The sequence below is a fragment of the Schistocerca piceifrons genome, chromosome 2 (genome assembly GCF_021461385.2).
Source record: "Schistocerca piceifrons isolate TAMUIC-IGC-003096 chromosome 2, iqSchPice1.1, whole genome shotgun sequence".
Classification (NCBI taxonomy): domain Eukaryota; kingdom Metazoa; phylum Arthropoda; class Insecta; order Orthoptera; family Acrididae; genus Schistocerca; species Schistocerca piceifrons.
In genome coordinates this window covers 361,319,762-361,342,777 of record NC_060139.1, presented here as the reverse complement: position 1 = coordinate 361,342,777, position 23,016 = coordinate 361,319,762, and the positions used below count along the sequence as shown (strand labels likewise).

The 23,016-nt window shown below is 39.4% G+C and overlaps 1 protein-coding gene across 1 annotated transcript in view; it reads right to left on the bottom strand.

The window, feature by feature from the left end:
* Positions 1-13,039: 13,039 nt before the first annotated feature.
* LOC124777799 (L-xylulose reductase-like) overlaps positions 13,040-23,016 on the bottom strand; it is a 55,726-nt gene continuing 45,749 nt past the window's right edge. Inside the window, exons 3-5 of the mRNA XM_047253315.1 lie at positions 19,851-19,965; positions 19,556-19,766; positions 13,040-13,143 (exon numbers count right to left, since the gene is read on the bottom strand). Of these exons, the coding sequence (XP_047109271.1) occupies positions 13,040-13,143; positions 19,556-19,766; positions 19,851-19,965 (430 nt within the window). The remainder of the gene's footprint in view (positions 13,144-19,555; positions 19,767-19,850; positions 19,966-23,016) is intronic.

Sequence of the window (23,016 nt, the reverse complement as noted above, 5' to 3'; positions counted from 1 at the left end):
TCATGAAAGATTACAAGATCATATGCTGCTCAGGGGATGAGCCCTCACCATTTCAGGTTTAGAAGAGACAAGTCAACTGAAGACACAATTAATAAGGCGATTTCGCTAGTGACAGATACTCATTGTATGTACGCTCTAACGTTGATGATCAGTATTATTGGCGCTGTCGATAACTTATCGTCCAGAAGCGCTGTACAACTACCTGAAATATTATTGCCACGGGCGACATGTTTGTATGCAAGGATCAGTGTGTGGTCCAGAGTGTTGGAGTGTTGCATTGGAGCCCATACTACAGAAGTTACACGACAGCTGTAACATAAGCGGACTGCAGATGATGTGCTGTTCGTTGTAAGTGGTGAAGAATAATAGAAGAGAAATGTAATGCGGCGCTCCACGAACCTGAGAGTTGGTGTCGATGTGCTAAATTGTCACTAGCACCTCGCAAAACAACGTAATCTGAAAGGCAGTCTAGTAAGAAACCCTAAAATAAAATAAAATGCTGTAACGATGAGGAGAAGCGCGTTAACGATATGTCTAAGGGTATTTCTGGACGAACGTCGTAGCTTTGCACATCTTATACAGGAAGCAGGTAGAAAAGGCACACATGTGATGAATAAAACTATATCGATTGCAAATATGCGGTTTCGGCTTCCCTTGAAAACAATCAGGTTAAAAACAAACAGGAAAACATCAGTCGTAGGACATGGTGCGAGCGTTTGGGCTCATGGATTGCAGGTAGTGAAGGCAGCCTCATTAGTGAGAAGCCTACTGCACGACCCCGAATGGTGATTGTTAGTAATGCTAGGAATATGCCCACTGAACTTCGAAATTAGGAAAAGGGGGGGCAGCTTTTCACTGGTTAAAGAAAGACAATAAAATGGAAGTATGAAGCGTGCTTGGAACTGAAGCCAATTCGAAAAACGTAATAAAAGACTGCATATTACAACTGTGGCAAAATGAATGGTACACTTCGGGCACAGTCAGGAGAACATAAGAAATTCCGCCTAAAATCAGGGAGAGGTTAAACATGAGATTTTTTAACCCGCCAAGTGGACTGATCCATTACCTGACTGGCCATGGAACTTACGCTACGTATCTATGCAAATGAAAAGACAAATGAATGATAGCTGCGTCTGCGGCTGTGTGACAACACCAGAACATACATTGTGGGACTGCGAACTCTACGAAGATGCGGCGGGCAAAGGAAGTCAGATATTAAGCATGTTAGATCCCAAAGCAGCACTAAGGAGCGAGTCAACCTGGTGCATCTTGGATGTCATTGCAGCCACAGTATCGAGAAAGGTTAAGGAAGACTTCACGAGGCATTCAACCATAAGTCAGCATCCTGCCATCCAGGCTAGAAAACATACTCTTCAGACAGAAGATAACTGAAGTTGGCGACCACCAAATGATGGTTCAAATGGCTCTGAGCACTATGGGACTTAACTTCTAAGGTCATCAGTCCCCTAGAACTTAGAACTACTTAAACCTAACTAACCTAAGGACATCACATATATCCATGCCCGAGGCAGGATTCGAACCTGCGACCGTAGCGGTCACGCCGTTCCAGACTGTAGCGCCTAGAACCGCTCGACCACCCCAGCCGGCTCACCAAATGAAATAGTTTCCCAAGAATCTACACTGCACTGGTGCAAGTGATCATGAAAGAGTGGACTTCAAGTCGTAACAGTGTCGGGTGGGATTGCTTGCTTTAGTGGAAACGCTGCTGACGTCTTGCCCGACGCCCAAGGAATCCAGCAGATAATGGCTGCTGACAAGGCTAGTACGACAGCGGATCCAGTAGCGGAAACAACCACCTACAAGTTAAATACACCAAAATAAATGAACAAACGGAGAACAGATTCTGTAGGGCTTATATTGGTATTAGAAGTTGGTTAACTGCTTAAGGGTTTTATTGCAATTTTGTAGAAGCAAAAGAAGTAGTCATATTAAAAAAATTAAGTGACAGAAATAAACAGTTAATATATAGATTAATTACTATCCAAGGAAATTTGATTCGTGTGGCGTATTTCAGCTGTTCAGATAAGAGACTGTAATTATAAAGAAAAAAGAGATAAAACCCCTTTCCTTGTGGCGTCAATTCCCGCACACTCCCCGGTAGAAAACGACCCTTCTCAGTGCAGTGACCAACAGGACGACGCCTTTGACGCTACTGACACCCCCGGACATTTCAGTCCCTCTCTAAGGATATTGCGCACCGAACGTGATCTTACCCCTTTGGAGCGCAGTGCGACTGTAATTTTTGCTCTTGTGTACAGGTTGAAACCACTAGAGCCCGTTCAAAATCATTCGACGAAATTTCAATCTGAGCCGAAGCAACTGACCAGCCGAAGCAGCTGTAGGCACACAGCTAGCATCGGAGGGGTACCCAATGGCACGGTCCAGACTGGGGTCCCTTGTTGGAATTTACGAAACGGCAGCACTTGAAATGGCCGGAGGACTGGCATCAACAGGAGCAGCAGAGTGCGCGACTGTCGACCACGTAACAGTTCTGTTGGGCTCTTCTCTCCACTAGGCGTGGCCCTGTAAGTGCTAAGAAAGACCGTTAGTGCATCCTAAGCTGGAGTATCTCCTATGTATGTTCTCATTTCATTTATGGACATTAGAATTAGGCGTGTTGTCTCTCCTTTTATTTAGGGTGAAAAGGTGGAGCTTTGATATTCTGGATGCCATTCTTAGCACAAAAATCGTTTAAGGTTTGAGATATAAACTGTGGCCCCATAGTGCCATTAGAGTGTGGGGAAGACCTTCGATCGAAAAGATCTTCGTGACTGCTCATACTGTATTCTGTGCTGCAGTGGAACGGCAGCTGATAATGTCAGGATAACATGGATATGCGTCAATATCTATCAGTCAATTGGCGTCGTGAAAGGGGCCTCCGATAGCCAGATGGACGCGTTCCCATGGCTGTGTGAGCACAGGCCACGGTAAAAACGTTGCCAAGAAGCTGCTTTTTACCCCGTGCACTTGTTACATGCGTGAATTAATCGCTCGATTTGACAATCTCCGGCCAGTAAACGTAGCACTAGGCAAGTATTTTAGTTCTTTATGTACCCCAGTGTCCTTTATGCATATTCTGGGATTACCACTAGGGGGAAGTACATTCTGTCGTCAACAGCAGCATGCCGTCCACGAGAACTAATCTGTGTTGCAGCTTAAAATATCACATGTACAGCGTCTGACATCTGTCTCGGTGGTCGTTCGGGGAAACCTCGTAGGATGTGATGCCGCACCTGTTGTAAAACAGGGTCGCGCCGATAGCGTCGGCGAGGCGCGAAATACGAGGGTGAGTCAAATGAAAACCTTAAATATCTTTTAAATATTATTTATTGTGCAGAAGTGGTACAAAGCTGCATCACTTTTCAACATAATCTCCCCCACGCTCAATGAAAGTCCTCCAGCGCTTACAAAGTGCATAAATTCCTTTAGAAAAAAATTCTTTTGGTAGTCCGCGCAACCCCTCATGCACTGTGTGGCGTACCTCTTCATTGCGTCATTGAGTGCTCCAAACATATGGAAATCATTTGGGGCAAGGTCTTGTGAGTATGGTGGATGAGGAAGACACTCAAAATGCAGGTCTATGATTGTTGCAACTGTTGTACAGGCAGTGTCAGGCCTTGCATTGTCATGTAGCAAAAGGACACCTCCTGACAGCAATCCACGTCGCTTTGATTTGATTGCAGGCCGCAGATGATTTTTTAGGAGATCTGTGTATGATGCACTGGTGACAGTGGTCCCTCTAGGCATGTAATGCTCCAAAATGAAGCCCTTTTGTCCCAAAAGAGAGTCAGCATAACCTTCCCTGTTGATGGTTCTGTTCGAAACTTCTTTGGTTTTGGTGATGAGGAATGGCGCCATTCCTTGCTCACTCTCTTCGTTTCCCCAGTAACGATTCTTTCAAGGAAGCCATCACCTTCTCGTTCAAAGCGCCGAAGATGTTCTTCACAGGCATCAACACGTCGTTCTCTCATTTCAGGAGTCAGCTGCCGTGGCGCCCATCTTACAGACACTTTGTGAAACTGGAGCACACCATGCACAATGTGGTGTGGTGACCCATGACTAATCTGTAAACATGCTGCGATGTCATTCAGTGTCACTCTGCGGTTTTCCTTCACTATGGTTTCAACTGCTACAGTGTTCTGTGGAGTCACAACTTGTTGTGCCTGACCTGGACGAGGAGCATCTTCCACTGAAGTCACACCATTTGCGAACTTCCTACTCCATTCGTAGACTTGTTGCTGTGACAAACATGGATCACCGTACTGAACCTTCATTCGTTGATGAATTTCAATAGGTTTCACACCTTCACTACGCAAAAGCCGAATAACAGAACGCTGTTCTTACCTGGTGCAATCGCAAGTGGGGCGGCCATCTTTATACTGATACTGGGACGGTATGTGTGCATCTGCACTCTACTGCCACCTACAGGCCATTCTGCACGGTGTTTGTAGCACGCTTACAAACTCACATGATAACAGCGCGAAATTTCGATCTGGTATTACAAATTTAAGGTTTTCGTTTGACTCACCCTCGTAGTAAATGGGGTATTATTAACTGTCTGTTGAGCCTCACCATCGAGGTAAAAACAGAGAATTTCTTCTTCGTTGAAGCTTGGATAGGGACCCATCGTCAGACAAGAGAGGAAGTCAGCATTGGCGTGATTTGCTGCTAGACGAAATTGAATTTCGTAATTGTATTGGCCGTTGTGACCGAGCAGCTCTAGGCGGTTCAGTCCAGAATAGCGCTGCTGCTACGGTCGCAGGTTCGAATTCTGCCTTGGGCATGGATGTGTGTGATGTCCTTAGGTTAGTTAGGTTTAAGTAGTTCTAAGACTAGGGGACTGATGACCTCAGATGTTAAGTCTCATAGTGTTCAATTAGAACCATTTTTGAACCTCTTTTCCTGTTTGCAGATAGTTTTTCTCTGTTCAGTGTTTGAGAAGTGGACGCTATTGGTTGCTCGGACCGTCTGAATTTCGATAAGTGAGAACTCCCCTGAGCTCAAATTTCGATGCTTCAGTGCCAACTATCAGCTGTTTTCATTGCTGAAATGTGGCCAGGCACGAAGACTGTTCTTCAGTGTTTGGAATGTGTATTCACACTCAGTTTACCAGACAAATGGAGTACATTGTTTTCGTAAGTAATTTAACGGACATACAATTTCATTTGCCATCGGAGTGAGTTTATCATAATGAGTAATTTTGCCCATAAAGGACTGTCATGTTAGAGCAGTAATAGCTGCAGTTTGGCTATCCGTTGGGTGATTCCTCATTGTGAAATGACGTGCCCTAAGTACTCAATAGAGGGGTCAACAATTTTTTTTGTTATATCTAAGCTGAACTTTAGACCCACACGCTGGACGGTCTGAAAAAGGTGTGTAAGGTTGTGTAGATGTTCTGGTGTGCCTGACCTCATGACAACAGTGTTATCCAGATAGTAAATTCAACATGGATATGTGGCGTGAGCTGCTCTAAAAAAAATGACGCTGGAAGAGTGTTCGTGCTCTTGCAGTGCCGAAAACTAATCGTTGAATTTATACACCCTGGGTGGGGTGGGGTGGGGTGGGGTGGGGTGGGTTGGGGGGGGGGGGGGGGGGGGGGAACGTTGTTGACCAATAGCAGCTGTTGAGATGCTTCGGTGAGAGGAAGTTGCAAATATGAGTCAGAAAGGTCTACTTTAGAGGAATACTGACCCCCTGCCAATTTTGCTATTAAGGGTAAGTGTTGATCATGCATTGAGCCTTTACTCACTTCAAAATCACCACAAAGGCAGAGTTTCCGGGATGACTTTTTATCATCACTAGTGGCGTCGTCCTTTGGCTAGACATAATTGGTTCTATCACATTCAGCTCCGTTAACCTATCAAGTTTCTGCCTGGCTTGTTGTTCGCGTAGTGCTAACAGCACAGGTCGCACCTGAAAGAAACATGGCTGTGCAGGTTGGTTTTAGGGTAATATGGACAGCGGTATCTTTTGCTTTGCCGAGCTCTAGTGAAAAATGTCAGAAAATCCGTAGCATATTTCTTGTAGCTTCTGGGATGCCACTTGTTCTGAAACCAGGTTTACTGAGTATGAAATACTAAATCCGACAAATATGAACATATCCAATCCAAGTAAATTCTCAGGCACTGTTCGCCACTAGAAACGTTAATTGACGTACCAAGTTTTTGTAAGCAATGTTCGTACTGATGTGAATCTGCTGCTTATAGTAGCTCGAATGTCTACAAGTATCGGGTGTCAATGTTGGAGCATCAAGGTGGAGGTACTTTTGAGCGTTAATGAGAGATGTTGCAGCGCCAGGATCGACTTGCATTTGTATGGGATTGCTGTTAATGTTCACGTTTAGAAATAATTTATTTGGTACTGTTACCTTGGTCTCGCCCACTAAGCTGATAATGCTTATGTCCTTCGGATGTGCACTTTGCATTGCAGCATGAACTGACATAGACTACCGCAATGTGCCCTTACTTTTTACAGTTATTGCAATAAGGCCAATGGTTTGGACATTCAATATGGTCAAGATTAATGAAACAGGCGGAGCAAGACGGAAGTGCGCGGCAGATTTCACTTGAGTCCGCTGCTGACGTGGTTTTTTGAGGCATGGTTACAGGTTTGCAGCTCTCAGGGCCAGTTTAAGGTCCAAGCGACACCAACAGCCGTTTGGGGCGCCAACTCCTATACAGGACGTATCACAATTAGTGGCGACAACTTGGGGTGGCAAGTTGAGAGGGTTGCCAGGGGCGTCCAAGTGCAAGATTTGTTATAGCGTGTGTGTGTGTGTCACAATTAGTAGTGAAAACTCACACGGGTGGAAGTGTACAAAGGAAAAGGAGGGGAGGAGGGAGGGAAGGGCACCAAATGATAAGTCTTTTGTGTTGAATACGTTCTTGAACCGGTTACGGCTGCACTACAGCGATTTCTGCCTCGTTTGATCTGATGGTGCCCGAGCGATTTCTGCAGTCGCTGTTAACTACGGTTACATCCTTCCATTACTCTAACTGCCGGCCAACCACTCGCGAAACTTCAAGTGACTGAGAGAGCGTTGGACCTCTTCTAAAGTGGGGTCATCAGATTGTAATGCCAATTGAAGGACCTCATGGTCTGACGTCAAAAGGATTACTGCATCCCCGGCTGTAGTATCAGCACATGACTCTTCATACTTGGTAGTGAGAAATTAGCACTTCCTACTAAGGCCTTATAATTCTAAGCACGGTATGTATGGTTAGATTGCTTCTTACAATTATAGAACACTACCCTCGAAGATATAACATGGGAATTGCGGTGACTATAACTCGTTCGTTCGTGACACGTTTCCTTGAATGATAGTAATGTGGGTTCCGTGAGAGGAACTAACTTGCATAATAAGCAATACATGTGATGCTTAATCTGTCACCTTAAATACTGTCCAACGTCTGTGCCAGGTGGATACACCAGTTCCCGTCAGATCACTGAAGTGCCGTCAGGTATGACCAGTACTTGGATAGGTGACTGTCCATGGACGCCATGTGCTGTTGGCATTTTTTCCTTAGCCTTTATGGCAGAGGGGAAAGGAGAGGTGATGGCGGAAAGATCCTATCACCAGTCCTTGCGCCAGAGTCCTGGATAAAATTCCAAACCTCTTTACATTGTTTCATGGTGAGGGCATGTGAAGCTACTGACTGTGATCTGTACATCGGATGGGAACATTACGCTTGGCTGCCCCTTGGTGCTGTTCTAGGTGAGTAGTCTGTGTGCTGGCACCATGTTTCACCCTCTCCCTTATTTCATTGTCATCCAACATGTAGATGACACCAAATTTCATACACACTTGTTACAGTCACTTACACTTTCCAGTAACACTTCAGCAAGACACAACGCTCTGGGTTTGTAAAGGAGAGATGCATACGGGTGTGAAGGATAGAAAACACCTTTTCAATTGAGGTGGCTGAACCTGCCCCTCAATTATGCCATATGACTTCATCTTACTTTAGCTTGAACGCTGTGAAGTGTTGCCATAACCTCTTTTCACACACCTCCCAACCCTCGTCATACACTGGCAATGGTGACAGATAAACTGGCTTTGGTGCTGTTTGGCAGATAGTCCTGCCAGCAACATTTTCAACATTACTATGGTTTCTTGCTGGTGTTTTCCAGGCTACTGGCTCTTCAGTTGCTTTTGTAGTAGGCTTTGGAGTACAAATGCCAACGAAGCACTCACTGCCATCGTCACACTTGTCACATACACACATGATAGTCTGAACGTCTGTGTCGCCACTTGTGTGATGACTAAGCATACAAGAAGAGTTCACACAACAGTAAACAGTTTAATAACGACAGAAAATTTCATGGTACAGCACAGATCTTACAACATAAGATCAAACTAGCACAGCAAGAAACAGAGTCCAAGACTGCACCCAAGTTCAGTTCACGAGGGAAGTGCTCGTATAAGTGTAAGTGAGACAATGACACAGGTGGTCTCTGCCCTGGGTTACAAATCGACTGTTGGTGCCACGGTCAACCATGGCGCAGCTGGTTGGCACCGGTGCCTGCAGGCCTAGGTGAGGTCCCGCCCTCGGGGCAGTTCAAAAATGGCTCAAATGGTTCTGAGCATTATGGGACTTAACATCTGAGGTCATCAGTCCCCTAGAACTTAGAACTACTTAAACCTAACTAACCTAGGGATATCACATACATCCATGCCCTAGGCAGGATTCGAACCTGCGACCGTAGAGGTCGCGCAGTTCCTAACTGAAGCGCCTAGAACCACTGGTCCACAAAGGCCGGCCTCCGGGTTAGTGATGCCGCCGTCAAGCAACGATGTGGCTGAGTCAATACCAGTAACTCAACGTGCTTGCTCCATGGAAGAGAGGTGGCATCCAGTGCTGGTCTGGCGACTCCTCTACCAGCGATGACAATGCGATTGGTACGAGAGGGAAAAAACGACGCTTTAGTGGGTGTCTTACCATAGTTACCATTACAGCATGAGCAAAAGCTTTTTGCCTCTCCTTATGCAATTTTAAAAGTGTGACCTTGCTTTAGGCAAAGAAAAGAGCAGTTACATAACTTAAGTACTTGATACCTTCCCGTACCTGCAGTACAGTTTGGCAGTCCTGAGTCCACAGACCTCTTCATTGTGTTTAGAGCGAATTTGTTCAGAGAGTAGTGCATCTGAATTTGGTTATACTTCTCCACATATCTTCTGCGGAATGGGTATTCCATCTACTTCTTCCGCTAGAAACTCCAGTGACTTTAAAACGTGCTTCGTAGAAGTATCTTTTTACGTGGATTAGTCCTCGCAAAACAAAAGGGGAGGGGGGGGGGGGGGGCAGGGGAAGGAGGTACTTTACCCCCGCCTTTTGAAAATATTGTAACCTAGTTATGTACTTTATATTTAATCATATTGAATATTTTTTTAATGATTTCTTACTCCAGATTCTATAACTGCTCTGAAATTTTCTCAGGAATGTTAACCCAAGACTTAAATCTTGGTAGTGAATGTGATTTTTCACAACAAATGTCATATTCATATTTCCAACTCCAGGACCCCTCCTACCTGTGTATATATCTTTAAAAACTATGTTGTGAATAAAACTCATGACAATATTAACGAAATCTGTAATTTTTATTTTTATTTTTTACATTTATAATGATGGTTGTCTCTGGCTACAAATTACGGAAAATGCGTTGGTATTGCTAAGATTGTGGTGAAAGATATTTTCAAGTACCTACTGAACAAAGACTTTGTTGATAAAAGTTAACAAAAGTAACAAAATTCGTTTGTTTTTTGTAATCTTTTTTGTGGTGGGCACAAAGTATCTCCTTCCCCCCTCCCCCTCTTTGTAGTATGCATTATGGAAGAGGCATTGGTATTGCTAGGGTTACCTAGCGATGACAGATTTCTTCTGGGAAGATGCACAATATCTGCAAAACTAAGACTGTGCCATAGGCATTGACGTTTTCCACCAGTGATTTTAATGCCTGTATTCTTCAGTTACATTCTATGGACACTCAATTGCAGTTTTCTGCAGATATGAACTGTAGAGGCACAATCGCTTCTAAACAGTCTAGGTGCACCTGAATGATTCTATTACTATCACCATACATTCGTGAAGAATTTTCTTTGTATTCTCGTAACCGTAGTAGTTATGGTGATGCCGTCAATGAGCATCTGAAGCTCACCTCTGAGATAGGCTTGAAGGAAGACGTCTTTTCTAACAGTGGCCAAAGAGGATTTGCTATCCACTGAGCTTTAAATTGTTCTCAGAATCTAGGCCAGCTCTCTGCATCTCCTGAGAAGGACTCTAATTTAGTGAACGGTAATTTGACTGTCTTAGTAACTGCATTTGCAGGAGGGACTACATTAACACTTCAAGAATGCATGGATTCAGAGACCCTTCGACACTGCCGAACGACACAAAAAGAGCGTGTTTCGCTTTATCATTATAATCCTTATATACAATTATATCAGTATCATAATACTCCTCTTATAAAAGGTTGTATACTTGGTCGTCTAGCCGGAGAGCAGTGTCTCATTTGAGAATTCGCAGATCAATTCTAGAGTGCGATTCCAATTCTCGGGTTTCAGACACAACGTCGCTATGAAACAAGACAGCAGTCTGACCTACATATGATTCAGTCCAGAACAATTTGTTACCAAAAAAGTGTGCTACATGCTAGGATACAGATGGATAATAACTCACCAGCTGAAATAAAATAAAAAGAAAAAGAGAAATACCAAGAGTTCTCACATATAAATTTAAAAAATTTCTTTTGGAGTAACACTTTTACACAGTAAATGATTTTTTTTTTTTTTTTTTTTTTTTTGAGAAAGGTAGTAAATGTTAGCTAATTTATTAACAATTGATCACTTAGGCCTGATTGTTGTGCACATTCTCTTCAAGTATGCAATATACTGGTTTGTATTTATTCCCATTTTTCTCTCACCATATTCCATTGCATTTCACCTCATAGTAAAAAGAAGTTAAAACCCACCCAACAAGTGAAAGTACAATGTGATGTCTATTACCTTCTTATAATATTGAATAAACTTTCATGAAACAATTAAAATTGTAACAATAAAATTGTAAAAATTACTTAAAAATGTATGCTGATTTGTCCATTATTATATCTGCATATTGTACAATATTATAATTACTTGGATCAACAAAATACAATGCAATACATCATGCGTTTGTGATGCGGAGGATGTAAGTGGCCTGTTATTAAAGGTTGTCTTGGTAACTGGCATAAACTATGCTGTTTCTTCCAAATGTGTTTCGATTTCCTAGGGTATGGTTAGGCAGGAACCCAAGAGCACAGCTCAAATTGCTGCGAGTGAAACGAGTAGCTACCATATTTATAATCTTAGTTCTCACAAACGTTTGGCGTTTCTTTTCTGAATGTGGCATGATTTCCTATCTGAGTGAGTTTAGTCAGGACCCTAAAACTACAGTTCACATTATTGTGAGTTCAACGACCAGCAGTCATATTTATAGTCTTGTTGTTCACGAATATTTGGCTGTTTTTCTTCCAAATGTGGCTCATTTTCCTTGAGGATTTTTTTTCTAGTGCTCTATCTACTTCAGCTATACAGCTCAATTCTTTTTGTTAATTTTGGAACACAACCTACGACCAGCTTAGAGACAGAAGTGATGACACTTTCTGAAGGACCTGACCATCATTTTGCAGGAAAATGTTCAAGCACAGACCTGACCATCATTTTGCAGGACATTGTTCAAGCACGTACAGTGCAAGCTGTTACTGATTTATTTGACTGATAGGGCTGCTAAGTGTTATACCACCTACTGCACTCCCCTGACTTAAGCCATCATTAGTTCAACTCGATTTCTAAACTGAAGGAAACACTTCATGGCATTCGCTTCAGAACTGTTACAGATTCGTTGGGCTATATTGTTGTTGAAATGTTTCCTGACAAATCCTACATCACAAATGTGATCATTGGGATGATAATAAATAAATAAATAAATAAACAATAGACCGCGCCGCTGGAACTGTTAACACAACTGGGCCGCTGGAACTGTTAACACAACTGGCACTTCTAAGAGTATTCTATGGCTTCCACATCAGTGGCAACAGGTTATACACAATGCTGGTGACTACTTTGTAGGTCAGTAAAACTTTGAAACAGGTATCTATTTTGTACGAGCTGTAAATAAATAGCTGCCACTATTAAAGTTCCAACCCTCGTACATATGGCATCTTTGTTTAGAACTATACATTAGTACATCATTTAAAAGTCTTCATTTATAATCCTATAATGGCAAAACAGGTCATGTCTCTGCAAATAAGGCACTGGAAAACATTTCTGTAAAGATAGAAGGAAAGGAATGAGATTAGAGCTTAATGCCCTCTCAGTGATGATGTCATTAGTTATAGAGCAGTAGCTCAATTAGGGAATGATGTGCTACAAAGTTAGCAATGTCCTTTTCTGTGAAACCATTGTAGGATCTAAGCAAGGGAGATTTGAATCAATGGCCTTCTGAATATGACTTCAGTATCTTACCCATGTGACACATAGTTCAGTTAAACAAATGAAGGTTATCAAATTGTCTCTATTTACATGTACATTTCACTTTCAGCCCCATTACTACTGCTTCAAATACTTTTGCATCTACATACAGTATGGCCTTTTACACTAAATTTGAAAAACAAAATTGCTTATTTCAGATGTACATTCCATTGAAGAAAGAGGAAGTATTGCGCATGAAGTTTCTTGACAAAATTTGCATTATGGATATTGTTTTGGAATAAAGAATAGCATGAATAGCATAGGATGCTCTTGTTTATGAGAAAATTTTATTCTTGTGCCATAGTCATCATAAATGGTAATAGAGAAATACATTTTCTGACATACTGATATCATCTATCAAGATGTCTGATGTTTCAACATATTTTCTTCAACAAATATTACTGTTTTTACCATACTGGAATTAATAGCTTGCATAGTATTTCTACTGCTTGTGTATAGTATAGACAAAACTGTAACTGCCACAAAACAGTAGTGAAAAGTGGATCAGTTACATTAGCGAGCAAGGAAACCTCCATCCACAGGCAAAGTGATTCCATTTACCATCGCTGCTTTGTCACTTAACAGAAACAGAACAGCATTGACAATGTCTTCAACCTCTGAAAACAGAATAAAACATTTTATTAATTAAAATTTACAGAGTCCATTGACTATTTAAATATCATCATAATCAAACAAAATAAATCAGTTCATTGGTAATTTAACATAATTCACTTGCATAGGTGCATGCAGAACATTTACAGGTGATTATCTACAATAGTGAAAAATAAAAGTGGACATACTATGCTTTTGTCATGTAAATACTACAGATTTATTAATAAATGTTTATTTATAGACTAGAAATTGTCAAGAAACTCAATAATGAATTTCCTTTTTATTTAACCTTCTTATTTGACCTGGTCTTTGTACCATTAGACTAGTAACTCAAATTGGCTGTCACTGCATAATTTACCTCTTTACTGTAGTATCCTTTGAGAGTTCCTCCGACCAAATGCCATTTGTTCCTTGTGTGTTGCAGGTTGGGTATTTGATGCAGCATAATGCAAGCAGCAGAATGTCTGGTATTTATGTCGGGGAAAAGCCAATATGGTGTTTCTATACGGCCAAGCAGATGGAAATGGTCGAGAGGTAGCACAGCCATACCAAAACAAATATCCTCGCAGAAACTGACCACACCACACAAAATTTCAAGCCAATTTTGGTGTTTATGCGATCATGGGTCCTTTCAGACAGATGAATGTGCAGGGAGGCAGTGAATTGTGCATACACTAGATCTGGAAGACCACTTTCTACAATATATTGAGACAAACCCAAGTACAAGCTGCACGCAAGTATTCCACCAATATAGTGTAAGCCAAAGTGTGGTAATCCATGATGCGATATGTGAATGAATGCATTTCATCTCATGAAGTCCACTTTGGACATCTGTTGTGACATGATATGATACATCTCTGTACTATGTTCCAGGACAATTTTTTGTCATTGCATGCACACTGCCCATTTCCAGACACATGTTCATAGCACCTTTTTTCCTCCAATTTCAGTCAGGAAGCTGTCCTTGCAGTTTGTCAGTATTAATTAACGTTCACCCTCTAGAATGAGCCTTTGCAATTCCCTGTCCAGTTTTTCTACCATTCCCACCATGTTTAAACTTTTGACATTCCACACTCTTGATTTTTTCATTATTTTCTCATGGTAACCTTCAAGTTGACAGTCGCTTCCTGGAGATCCAAAAGGGGGATGAATACAGAACTTTTTCAGTAAAAGGCCACATTTTATTTATTTATTTATTTGTCCATATAAATCTCTTTTTCACTACATATATCGTACAAGTATACTGGACAGAAAATCTTTCTAGCTATTGGTTTTGTAACATCAAATATACATCATTTAAATTTTTATAACAAATTGGAATCTATACTGTTAATAACTATAAATTTGATTAAATACTGTATATTTATAACTTATTTCTACAATTAAAGATACAAATTACACTTTTTCTTGCATAAGATACTGTGAGATTGAATAGTAGCAGTTTTGTAGCAGGTAGGCTGCCACAGACTTTTTGAAGTTTCGTAGTTCAGAAAGAGATTTTATATATCTTGGTAATCTATTGTATAGTTTTGTACCTGCATGATATGCACCTTTTTGGTATAATGTGGTGTTACAATGACAAACATGTATGTCACTGTCTGTTCTTGTACTGTAACTGTAGGCACTTTTGTTTTGAGGAAAAAGGTTTTCTTTTCTCAGTATACTTTTTTTGACATGCATGAGTACTTCCAGTATATAAATGCAGGGAAGGGGTAAGATCTTTAGATCTTTAAAGAAAGGTTTGCATGCCAAAGTATACAGCCCTAACTGTTTCTGCACTAGTATTGTTGCAAAGAATTCTTGCTATATAGCTCACTTATGCTAGTTTTGAATTTAGAGATGTGATATGAGAGCTCCATTTAAGATTTTACTGGAATGAATCCCAAGAAATTTAGTTTCAGTGACAGCACTAATGTTTTGGTTATCTACATATATTACTGGTTGTGCTGCATTTTCATTTTGATCTGTGTGGAAATTCATAAGTACTTTTTTGGGGGGGATTGACTGTTAGCCTGTTTCTGGTAAAGCATTCAGACACTTCTTTCATAATGTCTTTTGCAGGTGCAGTAAGATTTTCTTCTTTATTCTTTCAATCAATAGACTGGTGTCATCTGCAAACAGTACTGGCTGTGAATCCCTAACAGGTAATGTAAATCATTAATATATACCAAAAACAGAAATTGATCAAGAATTGAGTCCTGTGGAACACCATGACTTAGTCCGCATGGTTCTGAAAGCTGTACCTGGAGTTCATTTCCTTCCATGTGCTTAATTTCAGTTACCTTAGAGTGATATTCTAAATATGATTTAATCAGCTGATTCGCCACACCTCTTATACCATACTGTTCGAGCTTTCTCAGGAGCACACAATGATCAATAACCTCAAAAGATTTTGCTAGGTGCAAGAATAAACCTGAGATTTTTCTGTGGTTGTCCACTGCATTTAAAAGAATAGTTTATCAGGTTAAAAGTCACTGTTTCAGTTGTCTACTGTGGTGAAGCCATGTTCACATCCAGATATAAATTATTCTTGTTGAAAACTTTAGTTTGTTCTAAAAGGAACACTTTTTCAATAATTTTTGAAAACCCTTACAGTGGTGACATCCATACATTACAGGTCACCTTTTTTATATAGGGTATTACTTGTGCCATTTTCAATTGCTGTGGGAAGACACCACTTGATAAGGATGAACTGCATATGTCTAATAAAGGAGAGAATAAGTGTCTTGCTATAATTTTTATAATATAATCTGGAATATCATCAATACCAGCTGAGTAAGTACTCTTCAGTAAATTAACAGTATTTAGTTCAGCTGGGCCTATTTGACTGAGGAACATGGATATATTATTTATTTCAATAGATGAAAGTTCTTTCCATGCTGTATTAGATGGATTACCAAATTTTTCCTTCGCTAATTTTCCAACAATAGTTGCATAATAAGAACTGAAGTTGTTTGCAACTGCTCTAGGATCAGTGACATTCTTGCCATCATGCGATATCAAAATATTTTTGTGAGCTGTCTTCTTCCCTAAGATCCTGCACAGATTTCCACATGGACTTAGTTTTATTGGATGAATTCATACTATATTTGTCATTTTCATTAATTTTTGCCTCTTTTTATAACACATTTCAAAACCAACTTGTATTTTTTGAAATAACTAAGAAATTCTGAACTGCTGTCAGTTTTTGAATGCAGAAAAAATTCTCACTTTCTTTTACAAGATACTCTAATGCCTGATGTATTCCAGTTTTTGAATCTGTCTGTGCCTCTGGAAATCACTTTCCTTTGTGGAAAAGCTATGTCAAGTTTATGCTTGAAAATGTTCAAAAAATTTCCATCTTTTCATTGGTAATAGAGGTATAATATACTTCACTCCAAGATTGTTCTCTGATTAGATACTGGAAGAGTTCAGTACTTCTCTAACTATAACTCCTTTTATGGATAATATTTTGTTCACTAGATGAAATCTGATTGACAGGTATAGTTAGTAATTATGAAAGGTGGTCACTATGGCCAGTATCAAAGTTTTCTGATGTACACTTGTCATGTTTACACCTACCTGATCAAGGAGAGTGACACTAGTTTTTGTTACATGTGTTGGAGAGCTAACAGTCAGATGTAAACTGTAGGCTTTTATAATATTTAAGAACTTTTCTCTGTGAGAACTATGGCGCAGAACATCAATATTAAAATCTACATGCAGTGCCATTGTTTTCCCAGTTGTCTTGAGTTTGCCTAAAGCAAGGTCCAGCTTTTTGAAAAAACACTCATATTGCTAACAGGAAATCTATTCACACATAAAATAATAGTTTTTTTCAGACATTAACTCAACAGATGAGGTTTCAAAATCTCTTTCACAACTTAGTTTGCATACAGAGGCTATACTCTTATAATCTACATTTTCTTTTACATATATACAAGTCCCCCATGTTTTGAGTCCATTCTATGAAAGCAGTTTGCAAGTGTAATATGCAATGTTTTTACGTGATGAAAATATTCATTTTGTAACTGTGTTCACAAAAACATAAAACAAAAACATCTTTCCATTCTCTATTGAGGAGTATATTTATTTCATCAACTTTTTTTGTTAATGACTGTTCATTCTGGTGTACAATCTTTACTTTGTATTTGCAGTTCAGTTCTGTGTCACATTTTTCTGTGCTGCAGTCTACTTCCCTAGAAAAGTCTTTCACACTTTTCATAAGCCACCACATCTTTCTTTACGACCCATTTGTCCAAAGTACTTTGAACTGCTTCTATACTATGCCTCTTGTGCTTCAAGTTTACTAAAAGACAGATTTCTTCAACCAAAAATTGCTTCCCAATGTGACTGAAATGAAGGCCATGGCTGTTATGCATGAATCTGCGTAACTTGCCTACATTTATGAAGTTAACATATGCAGATTTATGCATACTTTATCTACCTCTTTGTTTACCTTACTCTTCCTATTACTTTATTTACACATGGCCAAGGAGGTAGGTCATATCTGTGTGGTTGATTTACAACAGCTACATTTGTGTTGCCTAATTTGAATAGCACACTTTCAGTAACTGTGATGAGTTCACTACCGTTATCTCTGGCAAATTCATTTCCTGCTGGACAAATTACAACAAAATTCTTTTGGGCCAAGGTTTTCACATGATTTCACCACTGTTTTTGTAATTTCTTCAAAGCCTGCTCCTGGCTGAAAGGCTTAGACACACATTAGTTTCTGTATGTGACACCTTTTCTGATATCTGATGACCATGATTATCAGCAAAAATTTAGACTTTTCATTCTTTTTAGCACACCTGAGGCCAGTCAACAGATTTTTTAATCACATTTCATTGTTTATTATGCAACATGAGTGAAAAATTTTACAGTGCATTGCTGCTGTTGTTTGTAATTATTTTCTGGTCTCATATGTTTCTGAGTGACAATTTGTAAAATCGCTTTTGTCATAATAGCTATTTTATGCACTTACTTTTAAGTTTCCTAGTTTTGTGCTGGTTCCCACTGTGATTCTTGCTCAGATTACATCACTGGTAAGTAGCTGATTTTCTTTGATGTTGAGTCGATGCGCTGTTTGCTGAGTTCTACAACCAGTGTTTTGCAGCTGATTCTCCAATAAGGCTACAATTCTTTTAAGTTCATCAATTTCACTGTTTTTGTAGTTAAAACAAGACAAGAGTCATCACAATGTTTACATATGGATGTCACTGCCACAGTTTTTCACTCAATTTTGATCTTGTAATGATATTTGGTTTTTTCTTTAACTTCACAGGAGTGACATTCTCCAGGTCAAGTCATGACACCTTTTTTTGCATTGAATATATAAAGACTCATTCTTTTTTACATTTTTCATGGAACTTGATCTTCATATACCTATTGTCATCGCCATCTTAACTGAAGTTTGTACATACACATAATGTATCTCTACTGTAGTTTTTCCTGTTGCCTTCTGCATCCTCACGCCATTGCACATTTCATATTCTTCCACCTTTAGCTCATTTTCCCACACAAAGGGCAAGAGGATACCCTGAAACTCCACCTCCTTCTTCACTCACTTCAGCAAGGATGTTGGCAATATGGGGGTTGGGGTAACTTTTTGGTAAACAGGTAGTAACTTCAGTAGTTTGCTGAATCCCAAGACATAAGAAAAAAACTGAATGTCTTTATATGGCTTTAGAAAAATGTGTAAAATAAACTTGAATAGAGACAGGTGAAGATCATGATGAATGTATAAGGGAGGAGACATTTTTCGAACAAGTGATTTCCAGTTGCTGATGGTGGTGATAATGAATTAAAGCTGAAGTACATTTTACAATTTATAAATGAAATGAAGAAAAAATTTCTGCTTCCACGTAGTTATTTAAGGAAACTATAGACTCTTTGTTTTGATAATTGAGTTGGAACTTAGAACACAAGTTTCCATGTGAAAGTTAATGCTCGGAAGACTTTTGTGATGAAAGTCCTTTACAGTGTAATGCATAAAGTTCTAATCAGAAAGACGGACACAGTAAAATCAATTTATACTAAGACCATATTGTGTCTATTGGAAATGGTCAAGACAGTGTGACCAGACACTGTCTTCTGACAGTAAATATTAAAATAGGATCAAATACTTTATTGTCATAAATTATTTTTGTTGCTTTTTGCATATTTATATTGCCTGTGCACAAATAAATTGTGGATAGTGAACCAAATTTAAGTAATCAATTACCATCTGTTCTGTAAGATTTCACTTACTATTTATCTGTGTAGTACAAAAATAGAGGCTGCCCTTTGACTATTTTGACTTGTGTTAATCAAAAGTGGGAACCACCTGTTCTCCTATTTAATAACATATATCAAAGGTGAATTTAATTTCATTGAATTATAACATGTATTTAGACAGAATGGTATCAAAGTGTGTTTAGCAGTTTTATTACATACCTGCAAACTTGCCAAGTGGTATCTCGGACAGCATCTTTGATGCCTTTTCTGGATCTCTCCAGGCAAATCTACCCATTTCTGTTAAAACTACTGTGGGATTTACAGTATTCACTCGAATGTTATGTGGGCCTAATTCCACAGCCATTACTTTCGTGATCTGATCAACTGCTGCTTTTGAGGCACAGTAAACTGTATGATTTAGAAGAGCGGCCTGAAAAATGCATGTTTGATAATAAATATTGAAATGTTTATAACTTTCACAATTTTATTTACATTAATATCATATTTCAGTCACCTGTGAAGCTTGTGAAGAGATGTTTACAATGCTCCCTCCAGTCTTCCTCTTTACCATACCTTCAACAACGACCTGGCTGACATTAATTATGGGCTTCACATTGACTGCAAATGTACTGAGAAATCAGAATGACTAAATTAGCAAATCACTATTGAACTATTTTATAGTCAATGAGTTTCATGATATTATGAAGAAAAGTATAAAATAAAACCTTTGTAATGGTACTACAACAAAAATAAAGTTTTATTCAAGAATTATCATTATTTTAAGTCTGTTTACAATGAAAAAAAATGAAATGAGTGTTTGGCAACATTGGCTGGGAGGCCCCTTGCGGGGCAGGTCCGGCCGTCTTGGTGCAGGTCTTATTACATTCAATGCCACATTGGGCGACCTGCGTGCCAGGTGGGGATGAAATTATGATTAAGACAGTACAACACCCAGTCCCTGAGTGGAGAAAATCCCCAACCCAGCCGAGAATCAAACCTGGGCCCATAGGACAGCAATCCGTCACACTGACCGCTCAGCTATTGGGGCAGACTGTTTATAATAAGAAATATGAGGACACAAAAGATCAGATGAGTGATATCTACATCTATAACAGGTATTATTTTTTTTTTTGTAAATAGTAAAGACCACTTTTTATTGTATCATGTACTAAGACTTCTGCTTACTAAACAAACAAATTTTCTATTCATTGCTAATTTACATTACATTACAATTTCACTGTTTGTGGAAATTCCACTAACCGCAATTGAAATTACAAATAGGCGTGCAAGATAAATCAGTCTGTGAAAACATACCACTTTTAAACATAAAGAATGAAACAAAGATTCATATTTGCAGTGTTTGGTACAGCAAGTTTCATGATTGTTTTCTGTAGTCCTTGTTGCCTATGTGCAGGATTTATGGTGTCAGTAGCTAAAACATATACAGAATGCTCATTTTTTTTTAAAAAATTGTATGACAGTTTTAGACATTTATGTCATCTATCTTTCTATAATTCTCATTTTCTTCACTCTCACCTAAAATACTCATGCTGACTAACAGCACCAGCTAGAGCATAGGCTATATGGAATGTGAAATCTGTGGCTAGCTTGAGGATTTTTTGGTAGGGATGATGCAGGATTACCTTCAGTAGAGAGTCATTGACAGAAGTAGAAATAACTTTGGATGTGCCCCAAGAAAGTGTGTTGGGTCTCTTCCTATTCATGCTATATATTGATGACCTTGTGAACAACATTAATCATAACAGAATGAAAAAATTTAGTATCCTACAATATCACTCCCATAGGAATCATGAGGACAAGATTAGATTATTTCCAACACACACAGAGGCATTTAACAGTCATTCTTCCACAGTCCATACTTGGAAGTATCATGAAAAAACTGTAATAACTGGCACAATGGGAGGTAGCCTCTGCCATGTGTTTTGTAGAATGTGAGTGTAGACTTATTCAACCATTTTTTATGTGAGTGTCTGTCTTTCTATAATACTCAAATTTCCTGACAATCTACACACTCATAATGAATAACAGTACCAGTGTCTAGCCTCTAACCAATATGCATGTGAATCACAAACACAGGATTATTACTTAAGAAAAGAGTTCAGAAGAGTCTTGCACACTGCCACCTTTATATGCACACTAGATATCCCCAGAATTTCTGAAGTAAGTTTTTGTATTTCATTTGGTATTTGCTTGATTATCAGTTCAGAATTCACTGTATAAGGCAGAAATGTTGTCCAAGTTTGTCTGAATTTCCTCACTTTTATTTAATGATTATACTTCCTTTATAGAACAGCAATGTCTGTGAAACATTGGAAAATGCTGTTCTTTCCATTTTGTAAATCATTTATGTGTATGTTACCAGAATTGTGTGATGTCCTGGTATTCTATAAAGTACCTAGGTAAAGTGTAGAATGCCTGATGGTTTTAGGCAAACTATTAAATATAAGTTTTTTGTGAAAATGTTACATACTTTTCCTAGGTATTCTATACCATTCCTATGCATTATACAGAATGACCCTTACCATTTACACAAAATGTTAAAGGGGCACAAGATGAAAATCCTTTATTAGCTATGAGGGTAAGTCAGTTATTATCTGCAATTTAGTTATATTTTTCAAAATGTTCAAATGTGTGTGAAATCTTGTGGGACTTAACTGCTAAGGTTATCAGTCCCTAAGCTTACACTCTACTTAACCTAAATTATCCTAAGGACAAACACACACACCCATGCCCGAGGGAGGACTCGAACCTCCGCCAGGTCAGTTTCGTTATCACTGCCATGCTGTTAATCATGGCTGCTCTGCTGTCTGTTTGCACCAAAGGAGAGCAATGTTCAGTGATACATTTTTGTGGTCAGAAGACGTATCAGGGGCCGAAATACATCGAAGACTTTTAGTACAGTACGGGAACAGTGTTTTGCCACAATGGAGTGTCTACAAATGGATTGAAAAATTCAGAAATGGTCACTCAAGTGCTACACACAATGAAGGAGCCGGATGACCACTTACTTCCACAAATGAAGAAACCATTGAGCATTCACGTGAAATGATTCTCTTAGGTAGACAATTAACTATTGATGAAGTGGCACATCATCTGCAAATTAATCCTGGTTCTACCTGTGAAATCATCCACAACAGACTTGGATTTCATAAAGTTTGTACAAGATGGGTCCCAAAACAACTCACACAGTTGCATTAACAAACGTGCTTGGAGATCTGCAAAAATCATTTGGATTGCTATGGTAATGAAGGGGACAACTTTTAGACAGGATCATTGCTGGTGATGAAATATGGATCCATCATTATGAACCAGAGAGTAAATGGCAGAGTATGGAATGGAAATGTCCAAATTCACCATGCAAGAAAAAGTTCAAGACCCAACCACCCACAGGAAAACTGATGCTTACAGTTTTTTGGGACATACAAGGTCCAGTACTGGAACATTATGGGGAAAGAGGCACAACAATAAACAGCGTACATTACAGTGAGATGCTTACTGCCAGGCTAAAGACTGCAATTCGAAGCAAATGCCGAGGATTGCTGTCAAAAGGTGTTGTATCGTTGCACAACAATGCCTGTTCACATACTGCTGCCTACACTGCTGAAACGCTCCAGAAACTCAAATCTGAAGTACTGAATCATCCTCTATATAGTCCCAAT